Genomic DNA, 15,005 nt, shown 5'->3' on the forward strand with positions numbered 1-15,005 from the left:
TCCCACCCAACACTTCGTTTTATCCCATCCCCTCAAGGAAAATGACAAGTTTTCAGTGGGCTCAAAAGCACACCGGCTTTTTTTTAAATCATATTTATTGAGTGCTTACTGTGTGCAGAGCACTGTACTAAGCACTTGGGAAGTACAAGCGCTATGTTATGTTATGTTAATATAGAGCACTATAATGCTTACCTATTTATAGGAATGTCTTGTCTTTCTGGAATCCAGCTAAAATGAAAGTATCAAAGATCGTGCATTATAAATCTCTAGTGATTAGACACATTCATTCATTCATTCAATCGTATTTATTGAGCGCTTACTGTGTGCAGAGCACTGTATTAAGCACTTGACACAGAGGACTGAGAGTCAATAATAATAATAATAATAATAATGGCATTTATTAAGTGTTTACTATGTGCAAAGTACTGTTCTAAGCGCTGTGGGGGGGGTTACAATGTGATCAGGTTGTCCCACGTGGGGCTCACAGTCTTAATCCCCATTTTGCAGATGAGGTAATTGAGGCCCAGAGAAGTTAAGTGACTTGCCCAAAGTCACACAACTGACAATTAGTGGAGCGGGGATTTGAACCCATGATCTCTGACTCCAAAGCCCGTGCTCTTTCCACTGCGCCACGCTGCTTCTCATAGCATTTCACACCTCCACCTCCCTCACTATGGAATACGGACCAAATTATTTTACTTTCCTGTGTCAGTCTATCATGAGAATACATATTTGGTTTTCTAGGTACACTCAGCCATCAGCAGTGAGGAGCAGTACCGTTGTCCTCAGCTCAGTGGGGCAACATTTCTAAAATATAATTAATTCCCAAATTCTTGATTAAATGACTCCACTAAGGCTGGAAAAATCAAAAGAGAAACTCCCAAGGAGAAAATGTGGGGTAATGAAACAGGATCAGATGACTAAATTTGATCTCGGTTTCTCAGTCATGAAAATTACACCATGGCAGTCCCCTGATTCCTCTGACAAGCCCTAAAGCCCTAAGCAAATCAGTTTCATTTTGCAAGTAAGACCTTGTATTAGAAGTGCATTCAAACACTTCCATTTTGTAATTCAAGGAAATCTCCAAAGGAATCAGGAAGAGTGCTTGCAACTTTCCTTTCAAATAGGAACACCTTCTCAATGACTAGAAAAATCAATAAGCCGCTAAGACTAAATCCCCTATTGTTGGGAGGAAAAAACCCGAATGCTGACTTAACCAGTATTAGCGAAATGCCAATAAGGCTTAGGAGGAAAGGGTGACTTGGAAGGGAAGCATAAAGACTCTAGTCTTTAATAGTCAAGGAGTGACAAGTTCTTTGATGTCTTCCCTTTTAAAACATTAAATAGGTCCTCACTTCGTCCTCATGACGACAGTTTTTCTTAGTTTAAAATTCTTATTTCTGGCCAGGCAGGTTTAGATACCCAAATGAATTTTAAGGATGAAGTCAATTTCATTTATTTTGAAATAATTTCCCAATTTGGTTTAAGGGCCGAGTGCCGTGATTTAGAAAAATAATATAGTGGCTAGCTTAACTTCTCCCCCAAGTAATGCTCTTCTGTAAAAACAGAGGAATTATATTCACAGACACAGGGTAATTAACTCTTCCTTAGACAGGTGCTGAGAGAATGATTTACTTAAGAAGATTAGAGTCTTTTTCTTTGCTCAAGCATACTCCTGACAAACCACCCTAGAATCACCCTAAGATTAATTCCATTAACATTGGGTCTCAAAACATTTCTTTAAATAGAGTGGCTTTGGGAGAAACAGCTTTTAATCTAAGTATTTAGGAAGCGCTAGGAAGATTTTAAAGGGCTTGTAATCACTAATCTAATGATTCTGATTTGAGGAACTAGGAAAGTGATGTGGGGAAAGGTTAAGTGTCCAATTCATGCCCATTCAGGCACCAGAATAGCAGAGAAATACCAAGTTGATAATATCTGTTTTGATTTATGGAAATGATAAGATTCCCCTCAAGATGGTAAATTACTTGAGGACAAGGATCATGTCTTCTACCTCTATCAGAGTCTCCTAAACTCCTGATACAGTTCTCTACACCCAGTAGGCACTCAATAAATACTACGGATTGTTAATGGTAAAAAAAAAAGAGAGATTACTTTGTGCAGAGTACTCGATTAATCAAATAGAGACACTTTTTTTGTTTAGACCTTCTACATTGGTTTTTGCATATAGTAAGTGCTCAACAAATACCATTATTATTATTATTATTATAAAAATAATTTTTATCTTTGCTGGTCTATCTCTTCCAAGGAACTAGATTTCTTTACTATGTCATAGCATGGCCTAGTGGAGAGAGCACAGGCTGGGAGTCAGCAGGATCTGGGTTCTAATTCCAGCTTTGCCACTTGTGGGCTGTGTGAACTTGGGCAAGCCAATTCACTTCTCTGTGCCTCAATTACCTCATCTGTAAAATGAGGATTAAGACTGGGACCCTCACGTAGGACAACCTGACTATCCTGTATCTACCCCAGTGCTTAGAAGAGTGCTAGGCACATAGTAAGTGCTTAACAAATACCATAATAATAATTATTATTATTAATAGTAATAGTGCACTCGTTAGGTTCTAACAACTGCCTCCTCTTCCCCTCGCCCCACCTCCATCCCCCGCTTACCTCCTTCCCTTCCCAACAGCACCCGTATATATGTATATATGTTTGTACATATTTATTACTCTATTTATTTATTTCTTTATTTTACTCGTACATATCTATTCTATTTATTTTCTTTTGTTAATATGTTTGGTTTTGTTCTCTGTCTCCCCCTTCTAGACTGTGAGCCCACTGTTGGGTAGGGACTGTCTCTATATGTTGCCAACTTGTACTTCCCAAGCACTTAGTACAGTGCTCTGCACACAGTAAGCGCTCAATAAATACGATTGATTGATTGATTGATTGATTCTAATCCCGGCTCTGCCACATGTCTGCTGTGTGACCCTCGGCAAGTCACTTAACTTCTCTGTGCCTCAGTTACCTCATCTATAAAATGGGGATGAGTGTGAGCGCTATGCGGGACAGAGACTGTGTCCATACTGAATAACGTGTATCTACCCCAGCACTTAGGACAGTGCTTGGCACATAGTAAGTGCTTAGCAAAAACCACAAATATTATCATCATCATCACCCCGGCTCTGCCAATTGTCAGCTGTGTGACTTTGGGCAAGTTACTTAACTTCTCTGGGCCTCAGTTCCCTCATCTGTAAAATGGGGATTAAGATTGTGAGCCCCCCGTGGGACAACCTGATCTCCTTGTAACCTCCCCAGTGCTTAGAACAGTGCTCTGCACATAGTAAGCACTTAATAAATGTCATCATTATTATTATTATCATCATCAGGCACTTCCACACCTCTGGGAAACTCTTCCAACTCATCACCCAAAGTCCTACAGACGGTCAATCCAGAATTGCTGTATGCAAACGACTGCTCCAGAGCCATGTTTCCAGGCAGAATCACCCAGGCTTCGTAGGATGAAAGCACAGCTAAAGAAAACCAAGGTGACGTATCAGGCTACACAAAGGACGCCATGCACACTACCAAAATAGAGCTAAATGCTGTTGCAGAATTCTGCTACCTGGGCAGCACACACCGAGCTATAATGCAATCATAGAACTGGAGAGAGATGGAGAAGCCAACCAGGAAGGCTAGCGCATGCTTTGGGAGACTGTATTAGGTACCAGATCAAACTAAAGGTCTATAGACCTGAAATATCATCCAACCTTTTCTATAGCTGTGAAACCCGGAACCCCACACTGGTGCGACATCCGACTCCTTGAGGAGCTCCATCGTCATCATCATCAATCGTATTTATTGAGCGCTTACTATATGCAGAGCACTGTACTAAGCGCTTGGGAAGTACAAATTGGCAACATATAGAGACGGTCCCTACCCAACATTGGGCTCACAGTCTAAAAGGGGGAGACAGAGAACAAAACCAAACGTACTAACAAAATAAAATAAATAGAATAGATATGTACAAGTAAAATAAATAAATAAATAAATAAATAGAGTAATAAATATGTACAGACATATATACATATATACAGGTGCTGTGGGGAAGGGAAGCAGGTAAGATGGGGGGGATGGAGAGGGGGACGAGGGGGAAGAGGGGGACGAGGGGGAGAGGGGGACGAGAGCTCCATCAGAATCATTTAGGGGCCAAGTTTAATATCAGGTTATAGGACAGACCCCCAGATGATGAAGTTCTGGAATGAAGTCAGCCTTCTAACATAGGAGCTATGTTCACCTTAATCAATCAATCGTATTTATTGAGTGCTTACTGTGTGCAGAGCACTGTACTAAGCGCTTGGGAAGTACAAGTCGGCAACACATAGAGACAGTCCCTAGCCAACAGAGGGCTCACAGTCTAGAAGGGGGAGACAGAGAACAAAACCAAACATACTAACAAAATAAAATAAATAGAATAGATATGTACAAGTAAAATAAATAAATAAATAAATAGAGTAATAAATATGTACAGACATATATACATATATACAGGTGCTGTGGGGAAGGGAAGGAGGTAAGATGGGGGGGATGGAGGGGGGATGTGGGGGAAGAGGGGGACGAGGGGGAGAGGGGGACGAGGGGGACGAGAGCTCCATCAGAATCATTTAGGGGCCAAGTTTAATATCAGGTTATAGGACAGACCCCCAGATGATGAAGTTCTGGAATGAAGTCAGCCTTCTAACATAGGAGCTATGTTCACCTTAATCAATCAATCGTATCTATTGAGTGCTTACTGTGTGCAGAGCACTGTACTAAGCGCTTGGGAAGTACAAGTCGGCAACACATAGAGACAGTCCCTACCCAACAGAGGGCTCACAGTCTAGAAGGGGGAGACAGAGAACAAAACCAAACATACTAACAAAATAAAATAAATAGAATAGATATGTACAAATAAGATAAATAAATAAATAGAGTAATAAATATGTACAAACATATATACATATATACAGGTGCTGTGGGGAAGGGAAGGAGGTAAGATAATAATAATAATAATAATGGCATTTGTTAAGCGCTTACTATGTGAAAAGCACTGTTCTAAGCGCTGATGTGGGGGAGGTAAGATGGGGGGCATCTTACCTCGGCTACATTAACTCAGCTACATTGGGTGTGATGCATGAACAGAATGAGCAATGGCAGGATACCCAAACACTGCTGTATAGCGAGCTGAAACTGAAAAACCAAAAGCCAGGAGAGCAGAGGAAATGTTTTAAGGACATGATATGGCAAAGTCTCAGACAACATCCCAACCCTGCTGAAAACTGTCAGTTGCCAAGGATACGCTAATGTGGACAGTGCCGTCAGGAATGGTATTCCTATTTTCTGAGCAAAAGTCTTCTAAGGAATGAGAGGCAAGGAGGTAAAAGTGAAAATAATGCCAAGGGCTGTAAACATCGAACACGAAAGCACAATGAGAGACAGCATTTTCGTTTGAATAATGTGGCCAGGGCTGAGGGTCTCTCATTGGCCTTTTCAGACAGACAGACAGACACACACACACACGCCCTTCCACTTCATCAGCGAAATTCATTATCATCATCAATCGTATTTATTGAGTGCTTACTATGTGCAGAGCACTGTATTAAGCGCTTGGGAAGTACAAATTGGCAACATACAGAGACAGTCCCTACCCAACAGTGGGCTCACAGTCTAAAAGGGGGAGACAGAGAACATAACCAAACATACTAACAAAATAAAATAAATAGAATAGATATGTACAAGTAAAATAAAGAAATAAATAAATAGAGTAATAAATATGTACAAACATATATACATATATACAGGTGCTGTGGGGAAGGGAAGGAGGTAAGATGGGGGGATGGAGAGGGGGACGAGTGCTGTCCTCTTCGAATAAGAAGGATAACAATATATACAGAAGTAGTAATAGTGGTAGTAATAATAGTAAAGGCAGTGAGCCCACTGTTGGGTAGGGACCGTCTATATGTTGCCACCTTGTACTTCCCAAGCTCTTAGTACAGTGCTCTGCACACAGAAAGCGCTCAATAAATACGATTGAATGAATGAATGAATTTATTGAGAATCGACTGAATGTGATAATAATAATAGTAATTGTAATTATAATATTTGTGCTGTTTGTTAAGTACTTACTGTGTTCATTCATTCATTCATTCAGTCGTATTTATTGAGCCCTTACTGTGTGCAGAGCACTGTACTAAGTGCTTGGGAAGTACAAGTCGGTAACATATAGAGACAGTCCCTACTCAACAACGGGCTCACAGTCTAGAAGGGGGAGACAGACAACAAAACAAAACATGTGGACAGGTGTCAAGTCATTCATTCATTCATTCAATCATATTTATTGTGTGCGTACTGTGTGCAGAGCACTGTACTAAGCACTTGGGAAGTATAAATTGTCAACACGTAGAGACGGTCCCTACTCAACAGTGGGCTCACAGTCTAGAAGGGGGAGACAGACAACAAAACCAAACATGTAGCCAGGTGTCAAAATTGTCAGAACAAATAGAATTAAACTTGTACTTCCCAAGCGCTTAGTACAGTGCTCTGCACACAGTAAGCGCTCAACAAATACGAATGATTAAAACCAAACATGTAGACAGGTGTCAAAATTGTCAGAAGAAATAGAATTAAACTTGTACTTCCCAAGCGCTTAGTACAGTGCTCTGCACACAGTAAGCGCTCAATATATACGATTGAGTGACTAAATGAATGAATGACTACCTACTTGGACGCAGAACCTGGTGAAGGCAGGGGACGGGATCCAATCTGATTATCTTGTCTCTACCCTGAAGTTTAGTAGTGCTTGGCACTGTACTAAGCGCTGGGGTAGATACAAATGACTTGATTTGGATACAGTCCCCATCCCATGTGGGCTCACAGTCTTAAGCCTCATTTTCCAGATGAGGTAATAATAATAATAATGGCATTTATTAAGTGCTTAATATGTGCAAAGCACTGTGTACGGTTGCATGGTGATCAGGTTGTCCCATGGGGGGCTCACAGTCTTAATCCCCATTTGTACAGATGAGGGAACTGAGGCCCAGAGAAGTTAAGTGACTTGCCCAAAGTCACACAGCTGATACGTGGCGGAGTGGGGATTTGAACCCATGACCTCTGACTCCAAAGCCCGGGCTCTTTCCATTGAGCCACGCTGCTTCTCCATAACCGCTTCTCGGGTAATTGAGGCACTGTGCTTTACAGTGCTTAAAAATACCACAATGATTACTGTCCTTATAGTTTAATTAAAAGACAAAATACAAACTTGCAATAGTGTGCGAAATGTCAGCTTTGTGATGTTACTGAGAAAACTGAACATGTATTTTCTTTCCAATAAATATATATTGTCGCACTGCCATCTATAGGAAAAAGGAATAATAGGCTCTATATACTTTAAAATTGTTATTCGATGAATTTCAGAAAATCGTATTTTTAGTCCATTCAAATATTAGCACAACAATAATCTCCTTCGTTTTCCTAGTCAGGACTACGCAGTTTCCGTTCCGGGTTTCAAAGATCAATCAATCAATCAATCAATCGTATTTATTGAGCGCTTACTGTGTGCAGAGCACTATACTAAAATGTAGCCTGAATGTACTTCCCAAGTGCTTAGTCCAGTGCTCTGCACACAGTATGCGCTCAATAAATACGATTGATTGATTGATTGATTGAATGACTAACGCTACATTTTTCAAGGTGGTGAAGCTTGCTCGGTGCATCGGACTGTGGTCTGTACATATTTAATAAGTAAACTTTATGATCTTGGGCGTCACTTCTCCGGGCCTCAGGTGCCCTATCTGTAAAATGGGGATTAAGACTGAGAGCCCCATGTGGAATAGAGACTGTGTCCATCCCGATTTCTATTTATTTTATTTTGTTAATATGTTTTGTTTTGTTGGCTGTCTCCCCCTTCTAGACTGTGAGCCCACTGTTGGGTAGGGACTGTCTCTATATGTTGCCAACTTGTACTTCCCAAGCGCTTAGTACAGTGCTCTGCACACAATAAGCGCTCAATAAATACGATTGATTGATTGATTGATTGATTAGTTTGTATTTTGGAAGCAGTGTGGCTCAGTGGAAGGAGCATGGGCTTGGGAGTCAGAGGTCAAGGGTTCGACTCCCGGCTCTGCCAATTGTCAGCTGTGTGACTTTGGGTAAGTCACTTAATTTCTCTGGGCCTCAGTTACCTCATCTGTAAAATGGGGATTAAGATTGTGAGCCCCTCGTGGGATAACCTGATCACCTTGTAACCTCCCCAGCGCTTAGAACAGTGCTTCGCACATAGTAATCAATCCATCAATCAATCGTATTTATTGAGCGCTTACTGTGTGCAGAGCACTGTACTAAGCGCTTGGGAAGTACAAGTTGGCAACATATAGAGACAGTCCTTACCCAACAGTGGGCTCACAGTCTAGAAGGGGGAGACAGAGAACAAAACAAAACATATTAACAAAATAAACTAAATAGAAGAGATATGTACAAATACAATAAATAAATAAATAGTAAGCACTTAATAAATGCCATTATTATTATTATTATTATTATTATTATTATTATTATAAACAGAGACCTGGGTGATAAACGCAGGTTTTTATAATTCAGGGTTTTCCACTACCACTACTTCCACCACCATTACCACCTGTGAGCCCCGTCTAGACTGTGAGCCCACTGTTGGGTAGGGACCGTCTCTATATGTTGCCAACTTGTACTTCCCAAGCGCTTAGTACAGTGCTCTGCACACAGTAAGCGCTCAATAAATACGATTGATGATGATGATTACCACCACTAAAATTAGGGTTTTGATTGGGAATAGTGGATTTCAAGAGGAATCATCTAATGATTAATAAACGCAAAGGGGACAGAGCACGGGCCTGAGAGCCAGAAGGACCTGGCTTCTAGTGGGGGCTCTGCCATTTGTCTACTTTATGATCTTGGGTGTCACTTCTCTGGGCCTCAGTTATCCTACCTGTAAAATGGGGATTAAGACTACAAGCGGCGGAGCCGGGATTTGAACCCATGACCTCTGACTCCAAAGCCCGGGCTCTTTTCACTGAGCCATGCTGCTTCTTTTATATATGTATATATGTATATGTAGTAATCAATCAATCAATCGTATTTATTGAGCGCGTACTGTGTGCAGAGCACTGTACTAAGCGCTTGGGAAGTACAAGTTGGCAACACATAGAGACAGTCCCTACCCAACAGTGGGCTCACAGTCTAAAAGGGAAGACAGAGAACAAAACCAAACATACTAACAAAATAAAATAATTAGAATAGATATGAACAAGTAAAATAGAGTAATAAATATGTACAAACATATATACATATATACAGGATGCATGCATGTGTAATATATAATATATATGTGTATATATAGATATATAATATGTGCAATAAAAATATATTATATTATAACTATTACATTATATATTATTATATAATGATATGATTATATAATTGTTGTATGCTTATATTACACATTATATATGTGTAATATAGAATTAGAACTATAGCTATGTACATATATACAATAAAATGATTATATAATTGTTGTATAATTATAATTATATGATATATTATTATATGATAATATATTATTATATTATATACATTACACATTATATATGTGTAATATATAATTAGAACTATAGCTATGTACATATATACAATAATATGATTATACAATTGTTGTAGAATTATAATTATATGATATATTATATGATAATATATTATTATATTATATATATTACACATTATATATGTGTAATATATAATTAGAATTATAGCTATGTACATATATACACATATGTCTATATGTACATAGCTATAATTCTTATTATTTATATTAATTTCTGTTTTCTTGTTCTGATGTGTTTATATATCTCTAATTCTATTTCTTTACATTGATGCTATTGAAGCCTGTTCACTTGTTTTAATGTCTGTCTCTCTCCTTCTAGACTGAGCCAACTGCGGGCAGCGCCTGTCTATGATGCTGAATTGCACTTTCCAAGCGCTTTAGCACAGTGCTGTGCACACAGTAAGTGCTCAATACGATTGAATGAATGAATGAATGGCACATAGTAAGTGCTTAAATACTATTTAAAAAAAGGCCAGTAGATATGGGCGGAGTGATAGGTGTGGAGGTCTAAAGTTCTGGGGAGGCAATGATAAAAAAATACCTTACGCCCACCCTAAAATGCCGCAGAGCTGGGTAGGGGTGACACCAATGGACATGATGCTTCATCATCATCATCAATCGTATTTATTGAGCGCTTACTATGTGCAGAGCACTGTACTAAGCGCTTGGGAAGTACAAATTGGCAACATATAGAGACAGTCCCTACCCAACAGTGGGCTCACAGTCTAGAAGGGGGAGACAGAGAACAAAACCAAACATACTAACAAAATAAAATAAATAGAATAGATATGTTCAAATAAAATAAATAAATAAATGGAGTAATAAATATGTACAAACATATATACATCTATACAGGTGCTGTGGGGAAGGGAAGGAGGTAAGATGGGGGGATGGAGAGGGGGACGAGGGGGAGAGGAAGGAAGGAATCAATCAATCAATCGTATTTATTGAGCGCTTACTGTGTGCAGAGCACTGTACTAAGCGCTTGGGAAGTACAAGTCAGCAACACATAGAGACCTCTCCCAGACTGAGCCCCTTCCTTCCTCTCCCCCTCGTCCCCCTCTCCATCCCCCCATCTTACCTCCTTCCCTTCCCCACAGCACCTGTATATATGTATATATGCTTGTACATATTTATTACTCTATTTATTTATTTATTTTACTTGTACATATCTATCCTATTCATTTTATTTTGTTAGTATGTTTGGTTTTGTTCTCTGTCTCCCTCTTTTAGACTGTGAGCCCACTGTTGGGTAGGGACTGTCTCTATGTGTTGCCAATTTGTACTTCCCAAGCGCTTAGTCCAGTGCTCTGCACACAGTAAGCGCTCAATAAATACGATTGATGATGATGTTGATGACGATGCGAGTGACCATTCTGAGCCTGGCACAATTAGAGAAGCAGCGTTGACAGGGTGAAGCAGCGTGGCTCAGTGGAAAGAGCGCGGGCTTTGGAGTCAAAGGTCATGGGTTCAAATCCCGGCTCCGCCAACTGTCAAGCTGTGTGACTTTGGGCAAAATCACTTCACTTCTCCAGGCCTCGGTTCCCTCACTTGTAAAATGGGGATTAAGACTGTGAGCCCCACCATGGGACAACCTGATCACCTTGTGACCTCCCCAGCGCTTAGAACGGGGCTTTGCACGGGGTAAGTGCTTAGTAAATGCCATCGTTATTATTAAGCACTTAGTACAGTGCTCTGCACACAGTAAGCGCTCAATAAATCCGATGGGATGAACGGTGGTGGCTAGACCACGGCGCTGGGAGTCAGAAGGTCCCGACTCTGCCACTTCTCTGCCGGGTGACCTTGGGCGAGTCACTTTAGTTCTCCGGGCCTCAGTTACCTCACCTGGAAAATGGGCATTGAGACCATGAGCCCCACGTGGGACGGGGACCGCGTCCAACCCGAGCTGCTTGTATCCACCCCAGTGCTAAGTACGGTGCCTGGCACATAGTAAGCGCTTAAATACCATTATAATTATTAATGCGACGACTGCATATTAGAATTCAATCAAGCTAAGGAAACTCCCTCCCACCCCGGGCCAAGACGTAATCACGCTGGATAATTCAACCGCGCGTTCAATCACATTTACTGAGCGCTTGCTCCGTTCAGAGCACTGTACTAAGCGCTTGGGAGAGCACGATACGATAATAAAACAGACACATTCCAGAATGGGAAGGGCGATAAGAAACGGTCATTTTTAACCGCAAAACAAGAGAGGCAATAAAAGCAGCGTGGCTCAGTGGAAAGAGCCTGGGCTTTGGAGGCAGAGGTCATGGGTTCGAATCCCGGCTCTGCCTACTGTCAGCTGTGTGACTTGGGGCAGGTCACTTCACTTCTCTGTGCCTCAGTTACCTCATCTGCAAAATGGGGATTAAGACTGTGAGCCCCCTAAGGGACAACTTTGTAACCTCCCCAGCGCTTAGAACAGTGCTTTGCACACAGTAAGCGCTTAATAAATGCTATTATTATTATTATTATTATAAAGCCACAACACACGAGTGAACTAAATCTGTAAGGCCAGTCGGAATTTTAATCACTGGAACAGGGGGTGCTGAACAGAATGGATATGGAAAGAGAGGCTCAATTAATTAATGGAATTTACTGAGTGCTTACTGTGTGCAGAGCACTGTCTTAAGCGCTTGGAAGAGTAGAGCACAACAAGCAGCGTGACTTTGGGCAAGTCACTTCACTTCTCTGTGCCTCAGTTACCTCATCTGTAAAATGGGGATTAAGACTGTGAGACCGCCGAGGGACAACCTGATCACCTTGTGACCTTCCCAGCGCTTAGAACAGTGCTTTGCACATAGTAAGCGCTTCACAAATGCCATTTTTAAAAAAAAAAACCACAAAAACAAGCTCGAGTCGTAACTAGCAACCCTGAGCAAGGAGCAACAGATTGGACTAAGAAGCCAAGGCATCTGGCCCTGTATATATGTTTGTACATATTTTTTACTCTATTTATTTTATTTGTACATATCTATTCTATTTATTTTATTTTGTTAGTATGTTTGGTTTTGTTCTCTGTCTCCCCCTTTTAGACTGTGAGCCCACTGTTGGGTAGGGACTGTCTCTACATGTTGCCAATTTGTACTTCCCAAGCGCTTAGTACAGTGCTCTGCACATAGTAAGCGCTCAATAAATACGATTGATGATGATGATGATGGTTAAGCCTTTTAGACTTTAGACTTGGTTTAGTCTTTTAGACTGTGAGCCCACTGTTGGGTAGGGACTGTCTCTATATGTTGCCAATTTGTACTTCCCAAGCGCTTAGTACAGTCCTCTGCACATAGTAAGCGCTCAATAAATATGATTGATGATGATGATGATGGTTAAGCCTTTTAGACTTTAGACTTTAGACTTGGTTTAGTCTTTTAGACTGTGAGCCCACTGTTGGGTAGGGACCGTCTCTATATGTTGCCAATTTGTACTTCCCAAGCGCTTAGTACAGTGCTCTGCACATAGTAAGCGCTCAATAAATACGATGGATGATGATGATGGTTAAAGAAGGGTCCGAAGTCATCAAAAGGTGTCAGAGTTTAGCTCTTGAAAATGGAGTTTATTAGAGATCACATTTCATGATCTCCCTCAGACAAACGGTGGCGTAACAAGAGGCGTCGAGATCGAAAGAAATGTGAAGAGATGCTGATTGTTCACTGCAAAAAGAGGCTTCCATTTTTCCGTCCACATCCCGGTTTTCCGGCAGACGGTAGGAGACGTTACGGGGATATTTCACCAGCTGCCTGTAGCACCCTGGGACGTTCAGCTGTAAGGCAGAGACTCGAAACTTGCACTCCTGGAGCCCATCTCTCCCGAGCCTTTCCCGGTACCACTGTCCGACTTTGTTCTTCGGGTAGAGGATGCTGTGCCCGACCATCGGGAGAACCACCTTTCGCCGAAAATCGAAAAGCACAAAAAACCCCCCGTGAGACAGTTTCCATTGTGGATTTCCTCGAGAGCCTGCTTCACCGTGTGTTCCTTATTTTTTGCTTTAGGGGACTTTTTTTTCTTGAACAAAATTAGCAGTCGCACATTATTACCGGCACAGGTTGGTATTTTGAAGCCCTACAAAGCCCTGAAAATGAGAAGCAGTGTGGCTTAGTGGAAAGAGCGCGGGCCTGGGGTTCCAATCCCAGCTCTGCCACGCTTTCATTCATTCAATCGTATTTATTGAGCGCTTACTGTGTGCAGAGCACTGTACTAATAATAATAATAATGACGGCATTTGTTAAGCGCTTACTATGTGCAAAGCACTGTTCTAAGCGAGGGGGGGATACAATGTGATCAAGTTGTCCCACGTGGGGCTCACAGTCTCAATCCCCATTTTTACAGATGAGGTAACTGAGGCTCAGAGAAGTTAAGTGACTTGCCCAAGGTCGCACAGCAGACTTGTGGTGGAGCCGGGACTCGAACCCATGACCTCTGACTCCAAAGCCCAGGCTCTTTCCACTGAGCCACGCTGCTTCTCCTGTACTGAGCGCTCGGGAAGTACAAGTTGGCAACATATAGAGCCGGTCCCTACCCAACAGCGGGCTCACAGTCTAGAAGTGGGAGACAGACAACAAAACATATTAACAAAATAAATAGAATAAATATTCTATAAATATTTTTATATTTATATAAATATGATTTATATAAATTTACATGAATATATAATTTATATATTTATATAAAAGTATTTTTATATAAATATGTGTTGCCAATTTGTACTTCCCAAGCGCTTAGTACAGTGCTCTGCACATAGCAAGCGCTCAATAAATACGATTGATGATGATGATGATAATATGTACAAATAAAATAAATAAAAAAATAAATAAACACACTTTGGCAGTGTGACCTTGGGTGAGTCCCTTAATCATCAATCGTATTTATTGAGCGCTTACTGTGTGCAGAGCACTGTACTAAGCGCTTGGGAAGTACAAGTTGGCAACATATAGAGACAGTCCCTACCCAACAGTGGGCTCACAGTCTAATAATAAATGATTACGACATTTGTTAAGCGTTTACTATCTACACGGTGGGGTAGATACAAGGTGATCAGGTTGTCCCACGTGGGGCTCACAGTCTCAATCCCCATTTTACAGATGAGGGAACTGAGGCACAGAGAAGTTAAGTGGCTTGCCCAAGGTCAGCATCCTTGCTCGGCATCTTGCCCGAGAAGATACTGCTCCATGGATAACAGCGAAGATCGGAGAAATGGAATGAGACTTCTTGGGGCTTTTTCCACCTGATAAAATGATATAATTTGGTTCCGCGCTATCTGACCTGTTCAACAGGGAGGTCTTCTTCAAGACTTGGAAAAATGTAAAGATTATCACTATCATATTTTTAGACTGTGAGCCCACTGTTGCGTAGGGACCGTCTCTATATGTTGCCA

General features: G+C 41.1%; 1 protein-coding gene across 1 annotated transcript in view; it reads right to left on the reverse strand.

Moving 5' to 3' along the window:
- Positions 1-13,107: 13,107 nt before the first annotated feature.
- The window catches only part of PUS7L (pseudouridine synthase 7 like), a 32,769-nt gene continuing 30,871 nt past the window's right edge, over positions 13,108-15,005 (reverse strand). Inside the window, exon 9 of the mRNA XM_038770092.1 lies at positions 13,108-13,517. Within this exon, the coding sequence (XP_038626020.1) occupies positions 13,191-13,517 (327 nt within the window). The 3' untranslated portion in view covers positions 13,108-13,190. The remainder of the gene's footprint in view (positions 13,518-15,005) is intronic.

The sequence above is a fragment of the Tachyglossus aculeatus genome, chromosome 2, assembly GCF_015852505.1.
Source record: "Tachyglossus aculeatus isolate mTacAcu1 chromosome 2, mTacAcu1.pri, whole genome shotgun sequence".
NCBI classification, from domain to species: Eukaryota; Metazoa; Chordata; class Mammalia; order Monotremata; family Tachyglossidae; genus Tachyglossus; species Tachyglossus aculeatus.